The sequence below is a fragment of the Staurois parvus genome, unplaced genomic scaffold (genome assembly GCF_062004578.1).
Source record: "Staurois parvus isolate SC_StPar_1 unplaced genomic scaffold, SC_StPar_1.0 ptg000098l, whole genome shotgun sequence".
NCBI lineage: Eukaryota > Metazoa > Chordata > Amphibia > Anura > Ranidae > Staurois > Staurois parvus.
Window position 1 is genome coordinate 3,090,272 of NW_028317894.1, and position 23,546 is coordinate 3,113,817.

The window sequence follows — 23,546 nt, forward strand, 5'->3', positions numbered from 1 at the left end:
GTGAAGAATGACACTTCGTGCTGAGTAGCCCATAAAAAAAAGTTAATTCCAACGCTCACCTTGAAGCATAGATAAAAGACTGAATGATTGCTGATGGTGAAGAGTGCAGGCACACAGGCTACATCTAAATCATGGAGTGTTAAACAGTAAAAGAACACAACCTCTAGCACACAGCACTCAGCTCAGCAAGGCTTGACTGGACTGTTAACTCTTTAACTCCATCACTATTTTCTGCACCTTTCTCTGCCTGGACTTCTTACTGCTGTTTTGCCAAAGATCAGTTTCGTGGTTCTTGAAATTATCATCAACATTTTGTATTTAAAAATACATGTTTTCAGTATTCTTCATTCAAGCAGAAAATATTTAATTTAACGTATTTAAAAAAAAAACCTGGCATGAGAGAAATATGAAGGCTGCAATTGCTGATCTCTCCTACCGATAACGGTCATCTAATTGTCATGCTTATCGATCGCCATGATGGAAAAATGAGTTTTGTTTTGGATCAGTTCCTTAAGCTAATAATTTTGTTTTGTCATATTCAATATGTTAGAATGATTCATTTTTGGAATTTGTTTCGTATATTCAGATGAGTTTTGTACATTTGTTATTTTAAAACTGATTCCAAATGAGCTGAATTTGAATATAAATTTGAATTTAAAAATGATTTTGAAATGGAAACATATTGCAATAAATACAGTAAGGATGAGGATTCCTACTTAGATTGCTTCATAGAACAGAAAATAATAGAACAGAAAATAAAGTAGCATTGATAGCTGCTTTATAAAATACAAAATAAAGGAACAGAAAAAAAAGGAATAAAATAGAATAACACAGAATAGAATAAAACAGAATAGAAAATAAAAGAATAGAATAAAAAAGAATGGAATAAAATAAAACAGTATAATATAAATTAATTGAATACAATAGAATAAAACATAAAAGAATGGAATAAAATAGAATAAACATAAAAGAATAGAATATAGTAGAAGAGAACAGAAAAGAGTTGAATAAAATAGAAACACTAGAATAGAATACAATAGAAAGAATATACCCAACTTTTATTCTACTCCACTGTAGTCCATTCAACTCTATTCTATCCTATTTTATACTATTCTATTCCTTTCTTTTCTATTTTATTTTCTATTCTACTTTTTTCTGTTTTATTTTATCCTTCTCAATTCTATAAAGCTGCTTAAGTAAGAGTCATCATCGTAATTTCAAAAACCGTACTGTATTTATTGCAATATGTTTCCATTTCAAATTTATTTTCAAATGTATTTTTTTGAATTTGAAGTTGGATAATTTGATTCATTATAATTTATTTAGGATTCTTTGAAATTCATTAATATTGTGATTTAGAAATTCAGATACATCTGAATCTCCGAAAAACGAAAATTATGTCCAAATTTTGATTTATAACAAATCAATTACACATGTCTAGTGCTTTTTGAGTTCTTTAAAAACTGATATTCTGACCATACTTGCTGCATGCTTGTTCTAGGACTGTGATTCATAAGTTTGGAGTGGATGGCACAACAACCACTAATGTTTGAGTGTGTTACTGCAACAAATAGGAGTGAAGCCCATATAAAACATTCTCTAGAATACATGTTATATTTTTTATTATAGGTACTTATAAAGTGCTGACAATTTACAGTGGATATAAAAAGTCTACACACCCCTGTTAAAATGTCAGGTTTCAGAATTAAGCAATCACATTCAAAATCATGTTAAATAGGACTCAGTGCACACTTGCCATCCTTTAAAGTGCCTCTGATTAACCCCAAATAAAGTTCAGCTGTTCTAGTAGGTCTTTCCTTACATTTTTTTAGTCGCATCCTACAGCAAAAGCCATGGTCCGCAGAGAGCTTCCAAAGCATCAGAGGGATCTCATTGTTAAAAGGTATCAGTCAGGAGAAGGGTACAAAAGAATTTCCAAGGCATTAGATATACCATGGAACACAGGCATCATCAAGTGGAGAAAATATGGCGCAACAGTGACATTTTGGACATCCCTCCAAAATTGATGAAAAGACGAGAAGAAAACTGGTCTGGGAGGCTGCCAAGAGGCCTACAGCAACATTAAAGGAGCTGCATGAATATCTGGTAAGTACTGGCTGTGTGGTACATGTGACAACAATCTCCTGTATTCTTCATATGCCTGGGGTATGAGGTAGAGTGGCAAGACGAAAGAAAAACATTCACGCCTGGCTAAATTTTGCAAAAACACATCTTTAGTCTCCCAGAAGCATGTTGGAAAACCAAGGCTGAACTTTTTGGCCATAATTCCACAAGATATGTTTGGTGAAAAAACAAAACTGTACATCACCAACAAAACACCATACCCACAGTGAAGCATGGTGGTGGCAGCATCATGCTTTGGAGATGTTTTTCTTCAGTTGGAACTGGGGCCTTAGTCAAGGTAGAGGGAATTATGAATATTCCAAATGCCAGTCAATATTGCCACAAAACCTTCAGACTTCTGCTAGAAAGCTGAACATGAAGACGAACTTCATCTTTCAGCATGGCAACGACCCAAAGCATACATCCAAATCAACAAAGGAATGGCTTCACCGGAAGAAGATTAAAGTTTTGGAATGGCCCAGCTAGAGCTCAGACCTGAATCCGATTGAAAATCTGTGGGGTGATCTGAAGAGGGCTGTGCACAGGAGATGCCCTCACAATCTGACAGATTTGCAGTGTTTTGCAAGGAAGAGTTGGCAAATATTGCCAAGTCAAGATGTGTCATGCTGATAGACTCATACCCAAAAAGACTGGGTGCTGGAATCACATCAAAAGGTGCTTCAACAAAGTATTAGTTTAAGGATGTGCACACTTATGCAAACATATTTTAGTTTTTTATTTTTACTTCACTCCACCTAAAAGATTTCAGTTTGTTGTTCAACTGAGTTGTACAGTTTATAGGTCACATTAAAGGTGGAAAAAGTTCTGAAATGATTTATCTTTGTCTCATTTTTCTACATCACAGAATCCTGACATTTTAACAGGGGTGTGTAGACTTTTTATATCCACTGTATATTGTACATTCAGTACAGTCCCTGCCATCAAGGAGCTTACAATCTAAGGTCCCCAACTCACATTCATATATACACATACAAGAGCCAATTTAGACAGGAGCCAATAAACCTACCAGCATGTCTTTGGAGTGTGGGAGGAACCCAGAGTGCTCTGAGAAATCCCAAGCAGGCACAGGGAAAACAGGCAATCGCCAGGCAGGTAGTGTTGTGGTTCGAACCAGTGACCCTTGTACTGCTAAGTAGAAGAGCTAACTGTAGCAATTGTACGTACAAATATGGATGCGAACATCCATTTTGCTAAAGATCCTCCATCTTATGTCATTCTCACTCCAAAATCAGTCCCCTCCTTTTCTGTTGAGTGGCCGGAGGTCTGTGTGTGTGCTGAGTTCAAGAGTACACAGGGCACAGCTGGATATGCTTCATGGTTATAAATCCAAATAGCTGGTTCCATGAGGTCTGACAGACTCTTGCTTTGAGCTGATCGTAAAGCTATAAACCCGTCAGTCACTGGACTTGAAAAGCATTCCGAAATAGCAGTAAAACATATATCTCATTTGGGAAACCACTTTTTCATACACTTTCATAACTTCTCGTAGGAAATGCATACAATAACACAAAACATATATTCAGATTGGTCAGTTTACTGCGAGGGATACCTTACGCCCCTAGATTATGTCTACCCGAGAGCAGAAAGCGATATCTCCTTAACCGTCCCAAGCAGATATGTCATATCTGGTATCTGGACGTTCAGAATATCATTCTGCATATTATCCTACCAGTGGATAGGATGCTACATGTACCTATGGAAGGTTATTGACCATGATATAAACTGGGAGGGATTTGGTCATAGCCTGATTCCCCCACCTAAACATCCCTCCCCAAATGAGGCGATTGGTTTTCTGCTTTAAGGAGACACCCTGCTGGGTTCCTAGATAAAGGCTGTTATGCCTGGGGAAGGAAGATGAAGAGATCTTCCTTTTAACATCAGGAACCAACTTTGGGAGAAAAGGCACCCTTTTGTTCAGGACACTTGAACGCTGCTTAAACCAGGACTTCTGCAAGTATTCTACCTTCTTACCTTCTTTATCTCCCTGCTGTGTTATTGCCCTCTGTATTTATATATATATATATATATATATATATATATATATATATGCTACATCTTTTTCTGTAAATATTTTTATTGCACCATTTTGACCTTTTTAGTAATAAATCCTATTTTCTGAAAAGTGTTGAACTGTTTCTAAAGCTCTTTAATGCAAACTAAGAATCCCTGTCTCTGAAGAGAACTACTGTGTGTTTTAAATTCTGCATACATCTGCCTGCGTGTCAGGGATCTCCTCGATCCCCGCCGCGATGGGCTCGGCGCAGGCGCACTGCTCCACCCAGCGCACGGGCACTAGGTCCGGGCCAGCCGCGGCGTTCGAGTTCGCGCATGCGCAGTAGAAGCCGCGGCCGCCCGCTGGGCACCAATGGCAGCGCAGGGCGGGATATTTAAAGGTCCCTGAGCTGTCATTTCGTTGCCTTCTGGTCTTACCTGCTTCCTGTGTTCCTGTACCTGTGCCTAGTAAGTTATTGACCCGGATTGCCTTTGACCTTGCTGATTTCTCCTGCCCAGACCCTTGCTTGCCTGACCTCTCTCCCTGGATGCCCCTTATTAGATCTGACCTCCTGCTTCTGACCTGGCGTGTGACCCGACGATTCTCTGCCTGCTCCCTTGTACCTTACCGTCCTCTACAATACCGACTCGGCCTGTCTGACTACGCACTTGCTCAGCCATCCATCCCATCGGGGTCACCCGACCTCCTCACATCTGGCTCTCCCTGGTTGGAGCCCCTGGCGAACACCACTACCACTGACAGGTGTGCTCAGTAGAGGCGACCTGGTCTCGGGGTACTACAAGTCCATCCCCACCATCAGGGGCCCTGGTGAACAAGTACCCTGGGGCTTAGACTCCGCGCTCTGGGCACGCCTGACCAGTGGAGTGCTAGTGGCGCCGCTCGGCGGTCCCTCACAGTACCAGAAGGCCATGACTGAGCCTCGAGGAGGACTCTCCCCGTTGGACGAGGTTTGCAGGCACCTGGCTACCCTGACGCAAGCTGTAAACACATTACAGGACAGATGTCTGCAGATCGAGAATCGGTTTCAGGCCTGCACCATATCTGTTCCTGTTTCACAGGCCCCGGCTCCTGCACCACCGGTCGCAGCAGTCCATGAGCCGGCTCCTGGGCCTCCCACATCACTCCCTATGGCGGAACCCCGAGTACCCTTACCCGAGCGCTTCCATGGGGATCGCACACGCTTTCGGTCATTCCGTGACTCCTGTCTGCTCTATTTTGAACTGCAGCCACGGACCTTTTTGACGGAATCAGTGAAAGTGGGGTTTGTTGTCTCCCTGTTGCAGGGTGAACCCCAAGACTGGGCCCACCGACTAAGGGGAAACAATGACCCTCACCTGGTTACGGTCGACAGCTTCTTTAACGCTATGGCCATCTTATATGATGACCCACAACGGGCAGCCTCGGCCGAGGCCACATTATACGCACTCCGACAAGGTCGGCGGGCGGCTGAGGAATACGCCTCTGACTTTAGGCGCTGGATGGGTGACACTCGTTGGAACGAGTTCGCACTCTTGCACCAGTTTCGTATGGGCCTATCAGAGGCTCTGAAAGACGAGCTCGCCCGGGTGGAGGTGCCCGAGACATTAGAGGACCTGATTGCACTCACCATCAAAATTGACCGTAGACTACGGGAGCGCAGATTGGAGAGGTCTGGTCAGGGTCGCGGAAATCCCTGGGGGTCATTTCAGGGATCCAGTCAACATACTAGGCCAAGCACCCAGAACCTGCCGTTTGAAGATGCTCCTGAACCCATGCAGTTAGGCCTGGCTCGGCCTAAACTATCGCCTGAGGAACGCCAGCGCAGACGCTCCCAGAATCTGTGCCTGTACTGCGGCGAAGCTGGTCACATGGTGCGTTCCTGCCCGCAGAAACTGAGTAAGTTCACCTCATCTTCTTTATCTGTTGGGAATATGAACCCGTCCCAGTACTTAGTTGTTCCCCTCTCCTTTCAGCTTTCAGAAAGGACCGTGGAGGTGACGGCCATAGTTGATTCGGGGGCATGCAGCTGTTTTGTGGATATCAATTTTGCTCACCAGCAGGGTATTCCCCTCCGCCCAAAGGAGAAGGGGTTTCACATCTTTTTGGCTGATGGTTCCCGGATAAAGTCAGGGGTGGTTAACCAGGAGACCCCTTCCATTGTGACTTCCATTGCCGGTCAGCACCGGGAACTCCTCCGCCTGGATGCTATTGCATCACCCCTTTTCCCAGTCATTCTGGGGCTCCCTTGGTTGCGGGCCCATAACCCCCAAATTGACTGGGAGACTGGGGTTGTCTCGTTCCCTTCCCCATATTGTCGGGAACTGTGTCGAACTTCGGGCCCGGAGGTCCCCCAGGTCCTCCTGTGCTCTGAAGGGGATGACAGCCTAAAACAAGTGATCCCTGCAGCCTACCATGAGTTTCTTGATGTGTTCAGTGAACGGGGAGCAGATGCTCTACCCCCCCACCGCCCATATGACTGTCCTATTGATCTGTTGCCCGGTTCGGAAATTCCGTTCGGGCGAATTTTTCCCCTTTCTGAGCTAGAATTAGGGGCCCTGAAGGACTATATTGAGGATAGCCTCCGAAAGGGATTTATCCGTCCCTCCACTTCCCCAGCAGGTGCAGGGATCTTCTTTGTAGAAAAGAAGGACAAGACTTTGAGGCCATGCATTGACTATCGGGAGCTGAATAGGGTCACCATTAAAAATCGTTACCCATTACCACTGGTACCTGAATTATTCCAGAGCCTAAAAACTGCAGTAGTGTTTACCAAGTTGGACTTAAGGGGAGCCTACAATTTGGTTCGCATAAGGGAGGGGGATGAGTGGAAGACGGCCTTCCGCACCCGTTTCGGCCATTTTGAGTACCTGGTCATGCCTTTCGGGTTGTGCAATGCGCCAGCCACCTTCCAACACTTTGTGAACGACATCTTTAGGGACTTCCTGGACATCTTTGTCATCGTCTACTTAGACGACATTTTAATTTTTTCATCCTCCCTGGGGGAGCACAGGGTACATGTATCAAAGGTGTTGGGGCGGTTGCGGCAGCACGGGTTGTACGCTAAAGCAGAGAAATGCTGCTTTGAACAGGCTAGCGTTACATTTCTGGGTCTGATCATCTCCACCACGGGGGTCGCAATGGACCCTCAGAAGGTCTCCGCGATCCTAGATTGGCCTGAACCCACGGACAGGAAAAGTGTCCAACGTTTTATTGGGTTCGCAAATTTTTACCGGAAGTTCATCAAGAACTTCTCGGGTCTGGTCTCCCCCATCACTCAGTTAACCAAGCTTGGGACGCGATTCAGATGGACGCCCGAGGCACAGGAAGCTTTTGAAGCATTAAAAAGGTTATTTACCTCGGCACCCATTCTGGGCCATCCCGACGCCTCCCTGCCCTACATCTTAGAAGTAGATGCATCTGAAAACGCGGTTGGCTCCATCCTTTCCCAGCGGAAGGGCGCCAAGGAATTACTCCACCCAGTAGCATTCTTTTCACGGAAACTTACCCCTGCGGAGAGGAACTACGACATTGGGGATCGCGAGCTACTGGCTATCAAAACCGCTTTAGAAGAATGGAGGTACCTGCTGGAAGGTGCCTCCCACCCCATCCTGATATTCACGGACCACAAGAACCTGGAATATCTGAGGACGGCCAAACGTCTACGCCCACGACAAGCAAGATGGGCATTGTTTTTCTCAAGGTTCCAGTTCCACATCACATACAGGCCCGGCTCGAAAAACACGAAGCCTGACGCGTTATCACGCATGTACGAGGACACCAAGGAGATTCCAGTGCCCGACACTATTCTTCCTGCAGGAAATTTCTTGGCCCTTCAGACAAACCTTCACTCCGAGATCCTGAGAGCGTCCACAGCAATGTCCACCTCCGATGGGGCCTCCCTCCAGAACAAGGAGGGACTCCTATGGAGGGAGGACCGGATTGTGGTGCCAGAGGATGCCCGAACCTTAGTCTTGGGACATTGCCATGACCATCCACTGGCAGGACATTTTGGGCCGGTCAAGACCCTGGAACTTCTCCGACGTTCCTTCTGGTGGCCGGACATGGCCAAGGATTGTAAGAACTACGTGGGCTCCTGTGCCATCTGCCAGCGGAACAAGCCTTCAAGGAATAAGGCGTGGGGCCTGCTACGTCCATTGCCCATCCCTGAACGACCCTGGCAGAAAATCTCCATGGACTTCATAGTCGAGCTTCCACCTTCACTGAACCACACAGCAATTCTCGTGGTCGTGGACCACTTGTCCAAGATGGCCCATTTCATCCCTTTACGGAAAACCCCATCAGCAGCCGAGACGGCGCAAGTCTTCATTCGAGAGATCGTTAGACTGCATGGGGTTCCCGAAGACATCGTCTCGGACCGTGGGGTGCAGTTTACCTCGCGGTTTTGGAGGGCATTGTGCAAAGCCCTGGATATCAAGCTGTCCCTTTCCTCGGCTTTTCACCCTCAGACCAATGGCCAGACCGAAAGGACCAATCAGACCCTGGAGCAATACCTTCGATGCTACACATCATTCTCTCAGGACGACTGGGTGCCACTCCTCCCTTTGGCAGAATTCGCGTACAACAACGCTTGCCATTCAGCAACTGGACAATCCCCGTTCTTCGCCAACTATGGGTTTCATCCTGTCTTCCTCCCGGACTTGGTCCCGGAATGCCCGATTCCAGCGACACAGGATGCACTGACCTTCTTCACCTCCAACAATAGGAAACTACAGGAAGCCATCCGTCAAGCCCAAGAGGACTACAAGAGGGCTTTTAATAGGAAGCGAAGAGGGGATCTGGTGTTGCAGCCCGGAGAGAAGGTTTGGCTGGCTACGTCGAACTTGAGGTTGCTCTGCCCGTCAAAGAAGTTGGGACCTAAATTTATAGGCCCTTTTTGCATCAAACGGATGGTCAATGAGGTGGCCTATGAACTTGTTCTCCCTGAGACACTCAAGATCCACCCTGTCTTCCACGTGTCCCTGTTGAAACCAGTAGTCCCTGATGCCTTCCCAGAACGGGAATCCAGGCCCCCGGAGGCCGTAACGGTTGAAGAGGAAGAAGAATTCGAGGTGGAGGCAATCCTGAAGTGCCGACGAAGGGGGGGCCAGACCCAATTTCTCATCAAGTGGAAGGGCTACGGCCCTGAGGACAATTCGTGGGAGCCAGCCCATAATGTCCATGCACCTAGGCTTGTCCGGGGGTTTCTTCGTGATCACCCGTGGTGGAGAGATCGGGTGGGCATCCGGAGGTTGCCCGTAGGGGGGGGGCAATGTCAGGGATCTCCTCGATCCCCGCCGCGATGGGCTCGGCGCAGGCGCACTGCTCCACCCAGCGCACGGGCACTAGGTCCGGGCCGGCCGCGGCGTTCGAGTTCGCGCATGCGCAGTAGAAGCCGCGGCCGCCCGCTGGGCACCAATGGCAGCGCAGGGCGGGATATTTAAAGGTCCCTGAGCTGTCATTTCGTTGCCTTCTGGTCTTACCTGCTTCCTGTGTTCCTGTACCTGTGCCTAGTAAGTTATTGACCCGGATTGCCTTTGACCTTGCTGATTTCTCCTGCCCAGACCCTTGCTTGCCTGACCTCTCTCCCTGGATGCCCCTTATTAGATCTGACCTCCTGCTTCTGACCTGGCGTGTGACCCGACGATTCTCTGCCTGCTCCCTTGTACCTTACCGTCCTCTACAATACCGACTCGGCCTGTCTGACTACGCACTTGCTCAGCCATCCATCCATCCATCCCATCGGGGTCACCCGACCTCCTCACATCTGGCTCTCCCTGGTTGGAGCCCCTGGCGAACACCACTACCACTGACAGGTGTGCTCAGTAGAGGCGACCTGGTCTCGGGGTACTACAAGTCCATCCCCACCATCAGGGGCCCTGGTGAACAAGTACCCTGGGGCTTAGACTCCGCGCTCTGGGCACGCCTGACCAGTGGAGTGCTAGTGGCGCCGCTCGGCGGTCCCTCACACTGCGGTGACAGTGTATATACAGATGCTTATTCAAACATCATAGTGTTACTGCCAAGATTGGCGAGTTTCCTCTTTCTCTGTACAAAAAGGCGGTGGTGGCAGTGTGAAGGATTAATTGCGTAATTAACCTAACCCAGTAACAATCGCTCTCAGGCTGCGGCACATAGATTGTGGTCCAGTGAGCTGCAAAAATCTTTGTGCAGGTTGCAGCTGAGTGTGGCATTGGTACGCATGTGACAGCGCGGTTTTTAGATTGGCTAGTCCTTCGGTCACAAGTTGGTGAGAAGGGCTGGGGGTCTGACGCCGTGCCCGTCACACTAACTACTTAGCCATTGTGTTGTCTACTTCAAGTGTATGTATAGCCAAAAAGTAGTTTTGAGTAAAGTGGAAATGTAATAAAACCCCTGCCAGTTTATTTTTTGCTACCTGAGTTCAAACGGGGACATTTTCCTTTGCTTCCTGTCCTGGACGCACAACAGGAAGCACAAGGAAATGTGAAAGTGAAGGGAATTCCCCCTTTGGGCAATTGTCACCAGAACAGGACTGACCATTCTGGATTCTTCATACTTTTTTGTCTGTCCTGCTGACAATGGTCACCAGCACAAATAAAAAAGTGACCTTTCCCAAACATAGAAACCTTACAGAGATTCCAACCCTTCCAAATGCTAGTTTAAAAAAATAAATATATAGTAAATATATTTTAATCTTCTTTTCAATATGGTAACTTTGGTTCCACAACACTTACACGCAATGTCTTAGTTTAGGTTACAATTTTAAAAACATCTCTACAGTATCTCACAGAAGTGAGTATACACCCCTCACATTTTTGTAAATATTTTATTCTATCTTTTCATGTGACAACAATGAACAAATGACACTTCGCTACAATGTAAAGTAGTGAATGTACAGCTTGTATAACAGTGTAAATTTGCTGTCCCTTCAAAATAACTCGTTAATGTCTAAGCCGCTGGCAACAAAAGTGAGTACACTTTTGATATATAATATTCTGCAGCCTTTTACCAAGGTGTTTTTCTAATATAGCTAATTTCCCAAAATGTATTATTTCCTGTATGTGCTCCTTGGTCATGTACTTGTTTGTAGCACTAATAGCAAGGAAAGGTGATAGTATTAGAATCCATCATTTTATATCATGAAAATTCTAGCATACAAAGACCACGTCAAGTTCATCAAGGCTACACTGCCTAACAAATTGCTATGTATGTGCAATTTTCTCAGTTTAGGAAAGTTGACTGTCCACAAAGATTTCTCCCACAGTAACAAAAGCAACCATCACTTGAACACCAAAATTCAGAGGAATTCCCTTGGAACTCCCTTCGCTAAGGATGCAGTTGGTAAAAATATCATAAACCAAGTGGCCAGAGGCATCACCTGTTCTATATTGAGAGTCAATAATTCAACAACTTAAAACTCCAACCAAAACTTTTTATTTTTTTGGTTTGAATAGAATGATAGAAGGTCACATCCCCTGTCAAGTTTTTACAATTGTCTGGGTTGACAGTGGGTGGATTCCTCCTCACTTCCTGTACTGGTGATAGGTCTCACAGCAACAGGACATGAGAGAAACCCTCTAATAAGAACAATTTGGACACATACAGAAAAAAATGTTCTTTAGCCCCTTCCCGCTGCCGCCTCCTGGCCCTTTAAGTGCACTGAAATGCTGGAAAGCGGCAACAGGCATTCCAACCATGTGACTCCTGTGATTGGCCTTCACAGCATTCACATGATCGATAGCTCCCGATCACAAGTATGGACCAGGAACTTTCCATGATAGTTTATTTACTGTGCTGGGAGCATGCTTTCAGTGCAATAAAATGTTTACATATAGACGCATATATGCGGCTGCTTGGCGTTTAAACCCATCTTCTGAGAGGCTGCACACATGCATGCGTGGGGGGGGGGTAAGGGGTTAATAATGTATTTATTTGTGGTAGGGAGGGTCCTGTAGGCCACAGAAAATCTCATGACATTCTCTGCAGTATTCTCCTGTAAGCCCAGGGAGAATTGATCACACATCTCAGGGGATGGGTCTTTGATGCCCTGGATTTATAGAAAGAGGGTTAAATGACACAGATAATCACTCAAACAGGTAGAGGGCCAGTATTGGATCATAGAATTATCTGATGGCTGGAAACCAGAACAGCCCCAGAATGAGTAGCATTGATAGCGGCTTTATTATTCAACTTTTTGTTCTTAAAGTTCATGTCCAGCCAATATGTTTTTTTTTTTAGCATTAAATAGAGTTAGGAATTGTCACCATTTTTGTTCGGTTTTAACTGCTAATCTGGACTCCGTTAGAGAGATTTCCCTCATTTTCTGTCCAGCTGACAATGTTTTGTCAGTCAGGAAATGAGCGGAACTCTTCAACAGCGGCACAAATATAATAAAAATGCTTTTCTTTAATAGAGTAGGAGAAGGCTACAATTCCTGTAAGCTTTTTTATTAAGTCTGTGTCCCCATTTACTGCCTGTCTGGTGAGACCAGAACAGAAATAGAGTAAATGGGTAGCACAGTGGCTAAAAGGTTAGCACTTCCGCCTGGCAGTACTACGGTCGTTGGTTAGAATCCCAACCATGGCACCACCTGCCTGGAGTTTGCATGTTCTCCCTGTGCTTGCGTGAGTTTCCTCCAGGTACTCCGGTTTCCTCCCACACTCCAAAGACATGCTGGAAGGTTAACTGGATCCTGTCTAAATTGGCCCTAGTATGTGAGTTAAGAATCATATATTGTACACCCCTTGAGGGTTAGGGACTGATGTGAATGCACAATATATATGTAAAGCGCTGCAAAAATTTACGGCACTATATAAGTATCTGTAATAAATAAAATAAATAAATGTGTCTCTAAATGAGCCTTGGGTAGCAGCTGAAACCATATGGGTTCAAATCCTTCCCCACATAATCCAAAACTAGCAAAAGCATTATTGGTTTGGCATACCGTTTAAGCTGGCAAGACTTTAAGACTTAACATTTTGAATTTTATATGAAACATTTAGAAATGTTAATTGTGCCTAAGCAGTACCCTTAACATTTCACTATTTGTCTTGAATTCCTTTTTGTTTTTTGGTATGTCAGATGACTATGAACTCGTGTGCCAAAATGCAAGCAGCTTTATACCTGCAGTGTGAGATCTGCTCCTCTGACTGCTAGCCTTAGGAGATTTGGAATCAAATTTGGTGATACCACTACTGTGCTCTCACTGTTCTCCTTGCTGGAGGCTCTGACATAGTAATGAGGAAAGACTTGCTGCAGGGAGACCACAGACAATACTGATCATTAGTCCTTTGAACTCTGCTTGTCTTTTTTTGGGGCACAACTTCCAGAGTCCAGTTCCTCTTTACGATGAATAATATCAGACCCGGATGATTTTGGCTTAATCAGGGCTCATACCTTTAGGTAGCTCCCGACATCTTGGGGACATGACCAGTATTTTGGCCAATCATTACTTACCACAAAGGTACAGAAATTACCATGCATATCTGGTCTCCCTCTTTGTACACATGAACATACATGCCTGGGAGATATGCATTAACATTAGTTAAAGTGGTTGTTAAGGTGTCATTTGTTTTCTACAATAATAAAAATGTTATACTTACCTGCTTTGTGCAATGATATTGCACAGAGTGGCCCGAACCTCCTCTTCAAGGGTCCCTCATCAGCGCTCTCTGCTCCTCCTCTTCTCAGAGTGCCCTCTTAGCAAGCTGTGTGCTGTGGGGGCACACGTGAAGGTGCGATCCTGAACCAGCCATCGACACACACAGCATGGCTCGACATCACCCCCTTACAGGGTTTGAATGACAGCAACAGGAACCAATGGCTCCCACTGCTGTCTTTGTGTCCTTCGTGGAGAGTGAGAGAGAGCACTGCTGCTGCAGGCAGGCACAGTGCTGGATCGAAGAGGATCAAGGTAAGTTTTTAAGGGGGGGTTGGGGGAAGCTGATGATGGAAAGTTTTTTTTACCTTAATGTAGAGAATGCATTAAGGTAAAAAACCTTATCTTTTTAGAACCACTTTAAGAGTCCTTCTGAGCTTGGAACGTACTACTGCCAACTAATGGGTTAGTGATGAATTCAAGGCCAATGCTGGTGTAGTTCTCTGCACTGATGTAAAAATGGCTGTAAGAAGTTAGGATCCTAGTGTCATTGTTTATTAATTTCTCTATCTTTTCATGTAGTACAGTTGTATGAGCCATTTTCATTTTTATGTACGTGGTAAGTCTGAATTAAAGAATTACATAAAGTTTCTTTGGAGCAGCAGGAAATATAACATCATTTGAAGTTGCAGAGCTTGACGTGTTTTATTTCATTTCCTGGCTGACTGAGCTTGGAGAGAAGGCAGCAAACCATTACTTACACACTTGCTCCTTTCATTGGCGGCCAGGCTTGTAGAAGTAAAACTAAGTGCTGGAACTCTTGGCGGGAGTGACTGATGTCCAGCAGCTCTACAAAGAGGCTATATCTTTTCTCTTCATTTTCAATGTCAGACACTTCCACCTGGAGGTTAAAGAAAAAACACAGCTTAGTCCTTCAATTTATTTCACGTAGCACAAGCAAAACGCATGATCGATCCTCTGCACAGAGTACTGGTCATGGTGGTTAGTCAACGTCTACAATCTGCAGGGCACTCACTGGGCGAAATTTCTTTATCTACAGGAAACACAGGGGCCACATCTTTTCTAGGTTACCTACCTAATTTCTGGAAATTTTCGACAATTGCATGGTTGTCTTATGATATGAAAGGGCCTATAGCTGAAGTCACTCTAGTGGGTCACCGCTATCAAAGGTATCTTACATTTTCAGTTCTTCAGAGGTAATACTACAGCTGGGTTAGTTGTAAACCAGATAGGATTTTCCAGATAACACTACAGCCCACCTCCAGGCCATTCTTTATTTTGTAAATACTGTAGTCCCAAACAATGGTAAACAATAAAAAAGCTGCTCTGGCTGCAATATGGAATTCCTCTCTGCCATGGTCCCCATCAGTAAATTATTTGGCCACTAGATGTCCCTCAGGGGACAGTTCCATGACACCCTGCACTCACAGTATGTCTTAAGTCTTTTGGGCTGAATGATGTCCAGCGACAGTCAACCTGGAAGACTAAACATGTAGTGTTAGTGCAGGATGTTATGGACTTCTACTTTGAGGGGGGTGTCACCATGGCATCCTGTGCTCACAGCGTTATGACGCAGGGATCCGCCCTGATGTCATCATATCAGTACTGCTGTATGCATTGAGAACTGCTCACCACAAGGGGAGGATCGGAAGAGGACCCAGCATGTTATGTGCCCAGCCTGAAAAATTAGCAAAAAATGAAAGTATACAAAAAAGAAATACATACACTGTGTGTGTGTATTTGCATGGGGGTGGGGGAGAAGGGGTTAGGGGTGAAATGTGAACCCAAATTTGGGCTTTAAATGTATTCAATATGACCATTAATATTAAAGCAGAACTAAGCTTTTCTTTCTTTTTTTAATGCAATCTCTTATTGGGAAAATGTGCACGCAGGAAAATTTTTTAATACTTTATTTATTATAGGTAATTATATAGCGCCAACATTTCCATCAGAACTTTACATATATTGTACATTCACATCAGTCACAGTCCTTAAGGAGCTTCCAATCCAAGGTCCCTATTTTACATGCATACATCCACATGCTAGGGCCAATTTGTACAGGAGCGAATTAACCTACCAGCGTGCTTTTAGAGTGTGGGAGGAAACCAGGGAACCCAGAGGAAAGTCATGCAAGCACAGGGAGAACATGAAAACTGTATACTTCTCTGATTTGCTTTTTTAGTAGTTGCAAATATGCATTTCAGGTGCTACAGGAGGGCTCAGAAGACTATGTGATTGCTGGTTTGAGCTCCATTAACCGGAAATCCCCAAAGGTCAGATTTTTCCCCATTTCTTCCTGAGTTGTTTCAGAAGGGGGAGTATACTTTTCTGTTGCTCCTCCCAAACTCTCCCTGCAGCCTTAGAGCTCCTCCTCATTTTTACACAGCTCACAGTGTGGGAACTAACATCAGTGCATGGGAGTTCCACTTGCACAAATCATCTGCTCTGATCATGTATCCACATAGAGGGCTGCATGGAAAGAAGAAAGAATAGTGTGGAGGTAGAACCACCCTAATATTAGCCATGTAGTCCAGTAGGCTGTATGAGAAATATCAATAGATTCCACCAACAACTCAATATGGATAGAGGAATGTTCTCTGCTGTCTGCAACACCCATGGCTGCCTGAATATCTGAACAGTGACTGCATCTGACAGGATGCAGTCACTGTTCCACTGACCATTTCCACCCAGCTCCTTTGATTTTTAAATAAAATTTTGTCAAGCCAGGTAAATTGAATTTTGGCTGATTCAGTAAGAGTCAGGTGAAATTTGAGCTGCATATAGCCAGCTTAAAGCATCACTTACATGGGCAACCAAGAGCAAGATATTCTGATTTTTGCCCGCAGTCATCTGTGAAAAGCTGGCCATACCCTGAAATTTGGCCCGTCGTCTTTTGTTGAAGGGACATGTTGGAAAAATTTCCATTGATTCGCTCTGCTGCTTCAGCTAGTCAGCTGCAGATCAGTGTGCTCTGACAATAGCAGGTTCCACCATCAGAATACAAAGTCCCAGCAGAGGGGTTTCCTCTATCCACCTTGTTTGTTTGGATGGAGAAAAAAACTAACCATATATGGCCATCTAAAGTCCCATACACTCCTTGTTTGTGAGCGATTCACAGCCATATTTGTATTCTGTACAAATGGCCAGTACATGTTCACATGTAACAACTCATACCAGCAGTTATGTGATAAGCACCTCCTTCATCAGCTCAGAGAGTAACAGAAGAGATTTCTGCAAGATGGTGGGTTTTTCAGACAGTCTCAGGGAAGCATTTGTTTTTTTTTTTATTTGCATGCAAAATATTTTTCTAGCTATTTTACATGGACTTCATGAAAAATGTAGTTCTGATTTAAAGACAATAATTAAAGAAAAAAACTATAAACCTAAACGTTAGACAGTAGAAAACCACTACCGAATCCTGTTATGTGTATATCTTAATTGTTTTCAATAGAAGGAATTGAATTTGTCTTCACATTAGTTTGCTGTAATCCACTACACACAGGACTGGATTGCAAGAGCGGCTGAACAGAATCACAATTGTTTTAGTTGGTAAGACTTATGAATCATATTTGAAAAAAAAAATGTATTTTGATTAGCCAAGTACAGTTGCAATATTTCATGAGTTTGCATTTGATGCAAAGTTGGGCATGTCTCCATTGCCAAGTCCTGCATACAGCTTGCCATAAACATGAATGGCCTATATAATGGTATACACCAATAATTGCCTACACCCACATTAAATATACAAATGCATTCTCTGAATTCAGACTTACTACATTTGGTAAATACGTGCATATCAGAGTGTACTTCATGTGCATGGGACTTCCTAGGTGCAGCACTGTCTGCTCGTGACTTCCTCGGGGTATCCCATGCACATGAAATACACCCACACATCGGTGAGGAGGGTGGACTGACAGAAAATGTGAGTGTTGTCACTCTATACTTTTAAAATAAAGGAGTCATTAATTATTGCACTTAGAGGGCATTCTCTTTTTTGACTCACTGGACTGGTGAGCCATTGTCCTTTAGAAATATCCTGGTGGAGGGAGAGAAACAGGAGTCTCACAAAAGAAATTTAAAGAAGGAGAAAAGCTGCTGGTCTTTTGTGGAATAAGGATCCAGGGTGATCCTGCAAGCCTGCTGGCCCTTAGGGGTCACCGGGAGGAGGTGAGGAGGCAATTTAGCCACCTGTAGGAGAGGAGTTTGGCACAAATCACCAATTTTTCATCACCACACATCGCATGATTTATTATCACCTGATGGACTGTGTGTTTTAAGAATATTTATGAATTGAAATATATGTTTTTTGCACTTTTTCTTGGCACTTTAGCACGTTGTTCACTTTGTATAGGATATATTTATATATGATCACTTTATGTAATGTCTCTTATGAACCAACATGATTTGTAGACACTAGTTTTATTATTTAGATCACTTGAGGTATAGTTAATAGGTTGCATATTATTTATTTATATCATTTGGGTAGGATATATTTTAGGTATTTCACTATATGAATTGGTCACTTATTAATTGGGTCACATATTTTAATACGTTTATATTTATTTTAGAGCGCTGCACTATTTATTCATTTATGGAGTTTACACTGTACTAGGTATCAGCAGGGGAGTGTTGGCAGCTTTAAGTTTGTTTTTTTCACCATTTATAGCGCAGGAGGATCTTTGATTACAAATGAAAAACATTAACTTCCAAGCTCCTTGACGTGCCAGCCAGAACTCTGCAGTTTAAACATCTCCTCCATTCATTGCTAATACCTAAAGATGAGATTGACAGAACTGAAGGCCAGTATGGAAACAGACAAAGGAGAATGTTTAGTTATTTTTAGGCGATTATGTGAATGGGCAGCCAATATAAATATGCTTGTAAATATGCTTCTTAAATCTTAAACATCTGGTTTTAATTATATACAGTATATGTAGTGGGGCCGTCATACTTGCTTATTACATTTCTATGTTCTGCCTATTCAATGTGTTCTAAGACTCCTGAAAGACCAACACAGACTATGTATACGGTCACATCAAGCCCGACTTTGAAATCATGAGACTTACAGTAAAGTCACACGATTTCCAAGTTGGGGGACTGCCAATTTCAGGTGTGATTTGGAAGACATCTGATACAGATGGCTATGAAAATCGCACGAAAAGTAGTGCACGTACTAATTTAGAAATCGGAGCGACTCCGACCAAGTCGGAACCGCACCGATTTGACTGCTGTAAACGCAAACAATAGGGTGCAACTTGGCATACGATTTGCAAGTCGCATGGCATGCACATCGCCTGCCAAGTCGCACCCAGTGTGACAGGGGTGCAAATATATGCACCTTTCTTGCCACTCCACTCTAAACCCTATGTAAGCTGCTCATTGGATGGTGCCCGAGCTTACACATGGTTATTCTTAACATCACGAAACAGTGTTTTTGCATGGCAATTGGCAATAAAGGTCTGAGCCCCAAATATTGTAAGATAGTCATGTGCCCCCTGATACCTATAAGTACCCTGTACTCATCAAGGGCTCCAACAAAGCAATAGCAGGGCGGCTGAGTGGGCTAAAGTTGAATATAAGTAAGAAGTAAGAAAGAAGAGAACCCATCATTTGCCCTTACAGGAAAACGTGACAGATTCTCTGTAAAGGCCCTTGATAGCAAAAAAAAAATGATGTTCTGGTAACTCTACGGGGTTAACAGCTTTAGGTTTAGCAATTATTATACAATTTCCTTTTTCTGACAAACTTTTATATTTTTTTCCATATCTTCACGCAGTCCAAGCTCACCAACAGACTTACAGTACCGGTACATACTTTTCCTACGCCCCCCCAAAAAACCCCACTAATGTACAATTTAAAAGTAGAGCAATTGGTGTTGTTCCACTACTTTAAATATAGCTGAGACATTAGGATTGTGCAGAGCATAATTTACAGTGAGAACATGTATATAAAGGTGAGCTTATGCTTTAAAAGTAAATATTCAAACTACAGTTTAATATCAAAACCTTCCAGCAGCCAGTGTCCCTGGGTCTATTGCTACACGCAATGCATCACTGAGATGTTGTTAAATTGCCTTATATTACCTCCTAAACATCATTATAGATATCCATTCCCCTGCATACATTCTTCTGATAAGGCAGTTTCTCTCTATAACATTATAAAATGCTTGATTTCACATTTAAATTCCCCCCGCAGTAGGTCACAGATTCGAGGCTGAAACAGACGTATTTACGTACTGCCATTATATCTCCAAGCAGGAACATTATTTTACCGGTTATGAGGGGGAGAGAGACTCAAATGCAGATCTGATCTTTATTTCCTTAAAATGACTTTGTTAAACTTCAATTTCTCCAGAAGAGCGTTTTTCAGACAGTAAAATATAATCTCACTTTTTTAATCCAAGAAATTCTCATTTGGTTTTTTTTTTTTTCTGAGAGGAGGGACTGAAAGCTTCATTGATTGAGGGTGACTTTAACCATCACCAAGGCAGAGTTTTCAGTGGCAGCTTGACTGCTTATCAGCAAAAGATTCACCAAGGTTGACACAAAGCGTTTTTAGCCTCACCAGAGGACATCAAGTTAACCTTGCATGCAGGTGACTCACCACTTAATTCTTGTAAACAAACCTTTAAAGAAGAACTTCGGTCTAATGGGAATAGCATGATTATAAAAGAACACTTTGACCTACGTTTCTTCTAATATGACAGCAGCTATTAGGCAAATTATCTGCTTTACAGTAGCTGACATCCTCACAAACTATGCTACACACCTCCACTGCATTGAACTGACTGATGGCACAGATCATGCAGGAGCAGGACAGGAAAATGAGCTGGTCTCTTTCTGAACTCTGGAATGACTTAGCTTTAATAAGTTGCAGAGGCCTTGTAAAAAAAACCTTTTGACATCATGTCTCAAAAAAGGAAAAAGACCTGACCACATTCAGGTCTGAAAAAAATTGTAAGCAAATATGGGCCATGGTCACCACAAGAACAGTTAACATTACCTCTCTAGATTCACCCTTCAAAGTTTTAGCTCGATGGCATATAGTCCCATCCAGGTCAGAACACTCCACCCTAGCCTATTTCAAAAATGCTTCTGGAGCTGCATTTTCACTGGCAATATACACATATTCAAACTTTTGCAAAGTTTTTTCACAGCCTCAGACCCCTGCCTAAAGCTTCTTCACTTACAGTTCCCTTCTCTTACCAAAGCTCAGTATAAACTCATGACTTATGTCTTTTTGGCTGCCAAGCAAGCCATAGTGCAGAATTGGAAGATACAACTTATCCTATATGATGAGGGTTTGAAAAAACAACAAATACCGGATACTTTCCAACTCACATAAGTGGTTCATAAAGATACTTGGATCTGAATACCTGGATCCAATATATGCATCCTTCATTCATAACGGATAGCTTGACACTCCTGTAAAAACTGCCTTGATGAGAGTCTGGAGGGACTTTGACACAATCCCCACCTCTTTTTATTCCAACTTTTCCCAACATGTTCTTTCTTTGCCTCTCCCCCTTTTCTACCAGTTCTTCTTCATAGTTCAGAACCTAATGATAAACCCTGCTCACAGCATTTCAGAGCTGTGTACTAGTACATTGCCAGTCAAAGTCATGCCAAACCCCCTCCCCTTGGACCTAAACTGGAGCCTATGATTCAGAATATCATCTTATACTGTTCAATATCTTGAATCAAAATCAATTATTTCAAATCAGGACCAGAGAACCAAGAAACGTCTGAGCTTTCAACGACTAGTTGACACACAATAGTTGCTTTAATACTTAAACTGTTTATCCCATTTTACACTTATAATCTTGTTGTATAACCTGCAAACTTCAATAATATAATTGATACAAAAATACTATGGACCTTCTTCCAGCTATAAACACCTCCAGACCATGTTTGACTGCAACATCTTCATTGCTGCTTTTTGACAAAGAAATGTATGAGCATTTGGAGTTAGGGCATGCTGTCAGTATGCATTTGGTGCCGTAGTTAAATTTTCACTAACTGTACTGGATCAGTGCTTTAGCAAAATAGCCTATTCTGTTTTTCTGGCTGACCTGACATCTGTCAGTGCTGTTACTCTAAACACCACCTTCCCTGAGCATTTCTTTTTTTTTTTTTTTTTAATGGACTTCTCTGCCTACCAATCAGTCTCCTGAGTGCAACATCAGCTGTCACGAATCAAGCTACCCTTTCGTCTCAGGCCTATGTGCATAATGTGGGAAATCTCTTATTTGGTGGACCCTGTTGGAGGATTGCACTTTAAGCTGGTTTTACACCTTGCAATCTAATTGTACAATCCCCTTTAGACCTACCAACAAATATGTAGTATGAAAGCCTAACTGATGGAATATAAATTGAATAGATGGTTTAGGTGGAGCTTCTGCTACATTTTGAAAGATCCAAAGTAGCCTGAATGAATACTGCCATGCATCAGTCAATCTGGAAGACTTATGTCAATCTGGAAGACCTATGACTCCACTGTGAATGTAGTGTGTCATAGCCCCACTCCCTATGGGTGTGTACCCATGGTGCCCTCCACTAGTATATTGGTGCAAATGGTGGAGTTGACACTATCATGTCTCCACTGCTATTTACATTAGTGAAGACTGCCAAGCCTGGAAAAGAGGCGAAGATGAAATGGCCTCTGCACTGGAAACCTCCTGAAAACTTTGAAAAAGGTAAGTATAAAAACAAAAAAGTAAAAAACAAAACAGCCAGTGGGGACAGCCCCTGATTAAGGGGATTTACGATTCTGTGCTTTCAACTGAAAGTTGGCTTTCAACTACCAAGCGGTCCTCTGTATACACAAAAATTTAACACATCTAGTATTTTTTCAGTTAGGTGACTATTTTAGATACAAAATTGTGGCTTTTTTTTAATAAGCGTGTAACTAATATTAAAATTATCAGTTGCATGGTGTGCCTGTGCTCTCTGCTCCAGCAAAAAAAAGGGAAACACACATACAGAACCAAAGCCAGGGAAGCTCCTATTGCCTTATGGGAATGCAGCTTTTTCCTGACTCAGGTATTAAGTCCTGAGGGGGAGTGTTTATTACAAGAACAAAATTCACATTTCTATAGCATTTAGTGGCATGAAAGCAAAAAAGTATAGTGTTAGTTCAGAATGAATTAAGCGATTGCAGTATATTGACGAGGTGGTTATTGTCTCAGTTTATTTCTTATTTAAAGGCAGTTTCAAATGCACAGAAATGTAAAGAATGGTTATTTCAGGAGAGTACTGTAGAGAAGGTAAACAGCCTTTGATTATTCAGCAAATGTGCCACACGTACATAAAATAATAGTGTACAAGGTAGAGACAAAAATTAAGCTCATAAACTTTCAGCTGTCCTAGTACACGAACATCTGCGTAAGGCAGTAAACACTATATTATCACAGCTACAAGGATAGCATGGCAAAAGACTGTAAATGATCTTACTTAAAGTTAGCCAAGTAGTAAAATAATCTCCACAGCAGAGGCAAAATATAAAAGAAAAATGGGGACTCTGACAGACAAGTCTGTCACTTTGTAAAAACACAGATAGGGGTTGATTTACTATAACTGGAGCGTGCAAAATCTGGTGCAGCTGTTCATGGTAGCCAATCAGCTTCTATCTTCAGTTTGTTCAATTAAGATTTGACAAAAAATGGAAGGTGATTGGTTTCTATGCAAACCTGCACCAAATTTTGCACGCTCCAGTTTTAATAATTCTCCCCCTATGATTATTTGGCCTGTTTACTTGTCAAGGACCAGGGTGCTGTGGTACACGGATGAGGGAGGCCAGATGAGAATTGCA

At 43.2% G+C, this 23,546-nt stretch overlaps 1 protein-coding gene across 2 annotated transcripts in view; it reads right to left on the reverse strand.

Moving 5' to 3' along the window:
- The window catches only part of NBAS (NBAS subunit of NRZ tethering complex), a 1,021,307-nt gene that overhangs the window by 100,816 nt on the left and 896,945 nt on the right, over positions 1 to 23,546 (reverse strand). For both annotated transcript variants that reach the window (XM_089671087.1, XM_089671086.1), the window contains one exon: positions 14,477 to 14,616. In XM_089671087.1, coding sequence (XP_089527213.1) covers positions 14,477 to 14,616 — 140 coding nt within the window. The remainder of the gene's footprint in view (positions 1 to 14,476; positions 14,617 to 23,546) is intronic.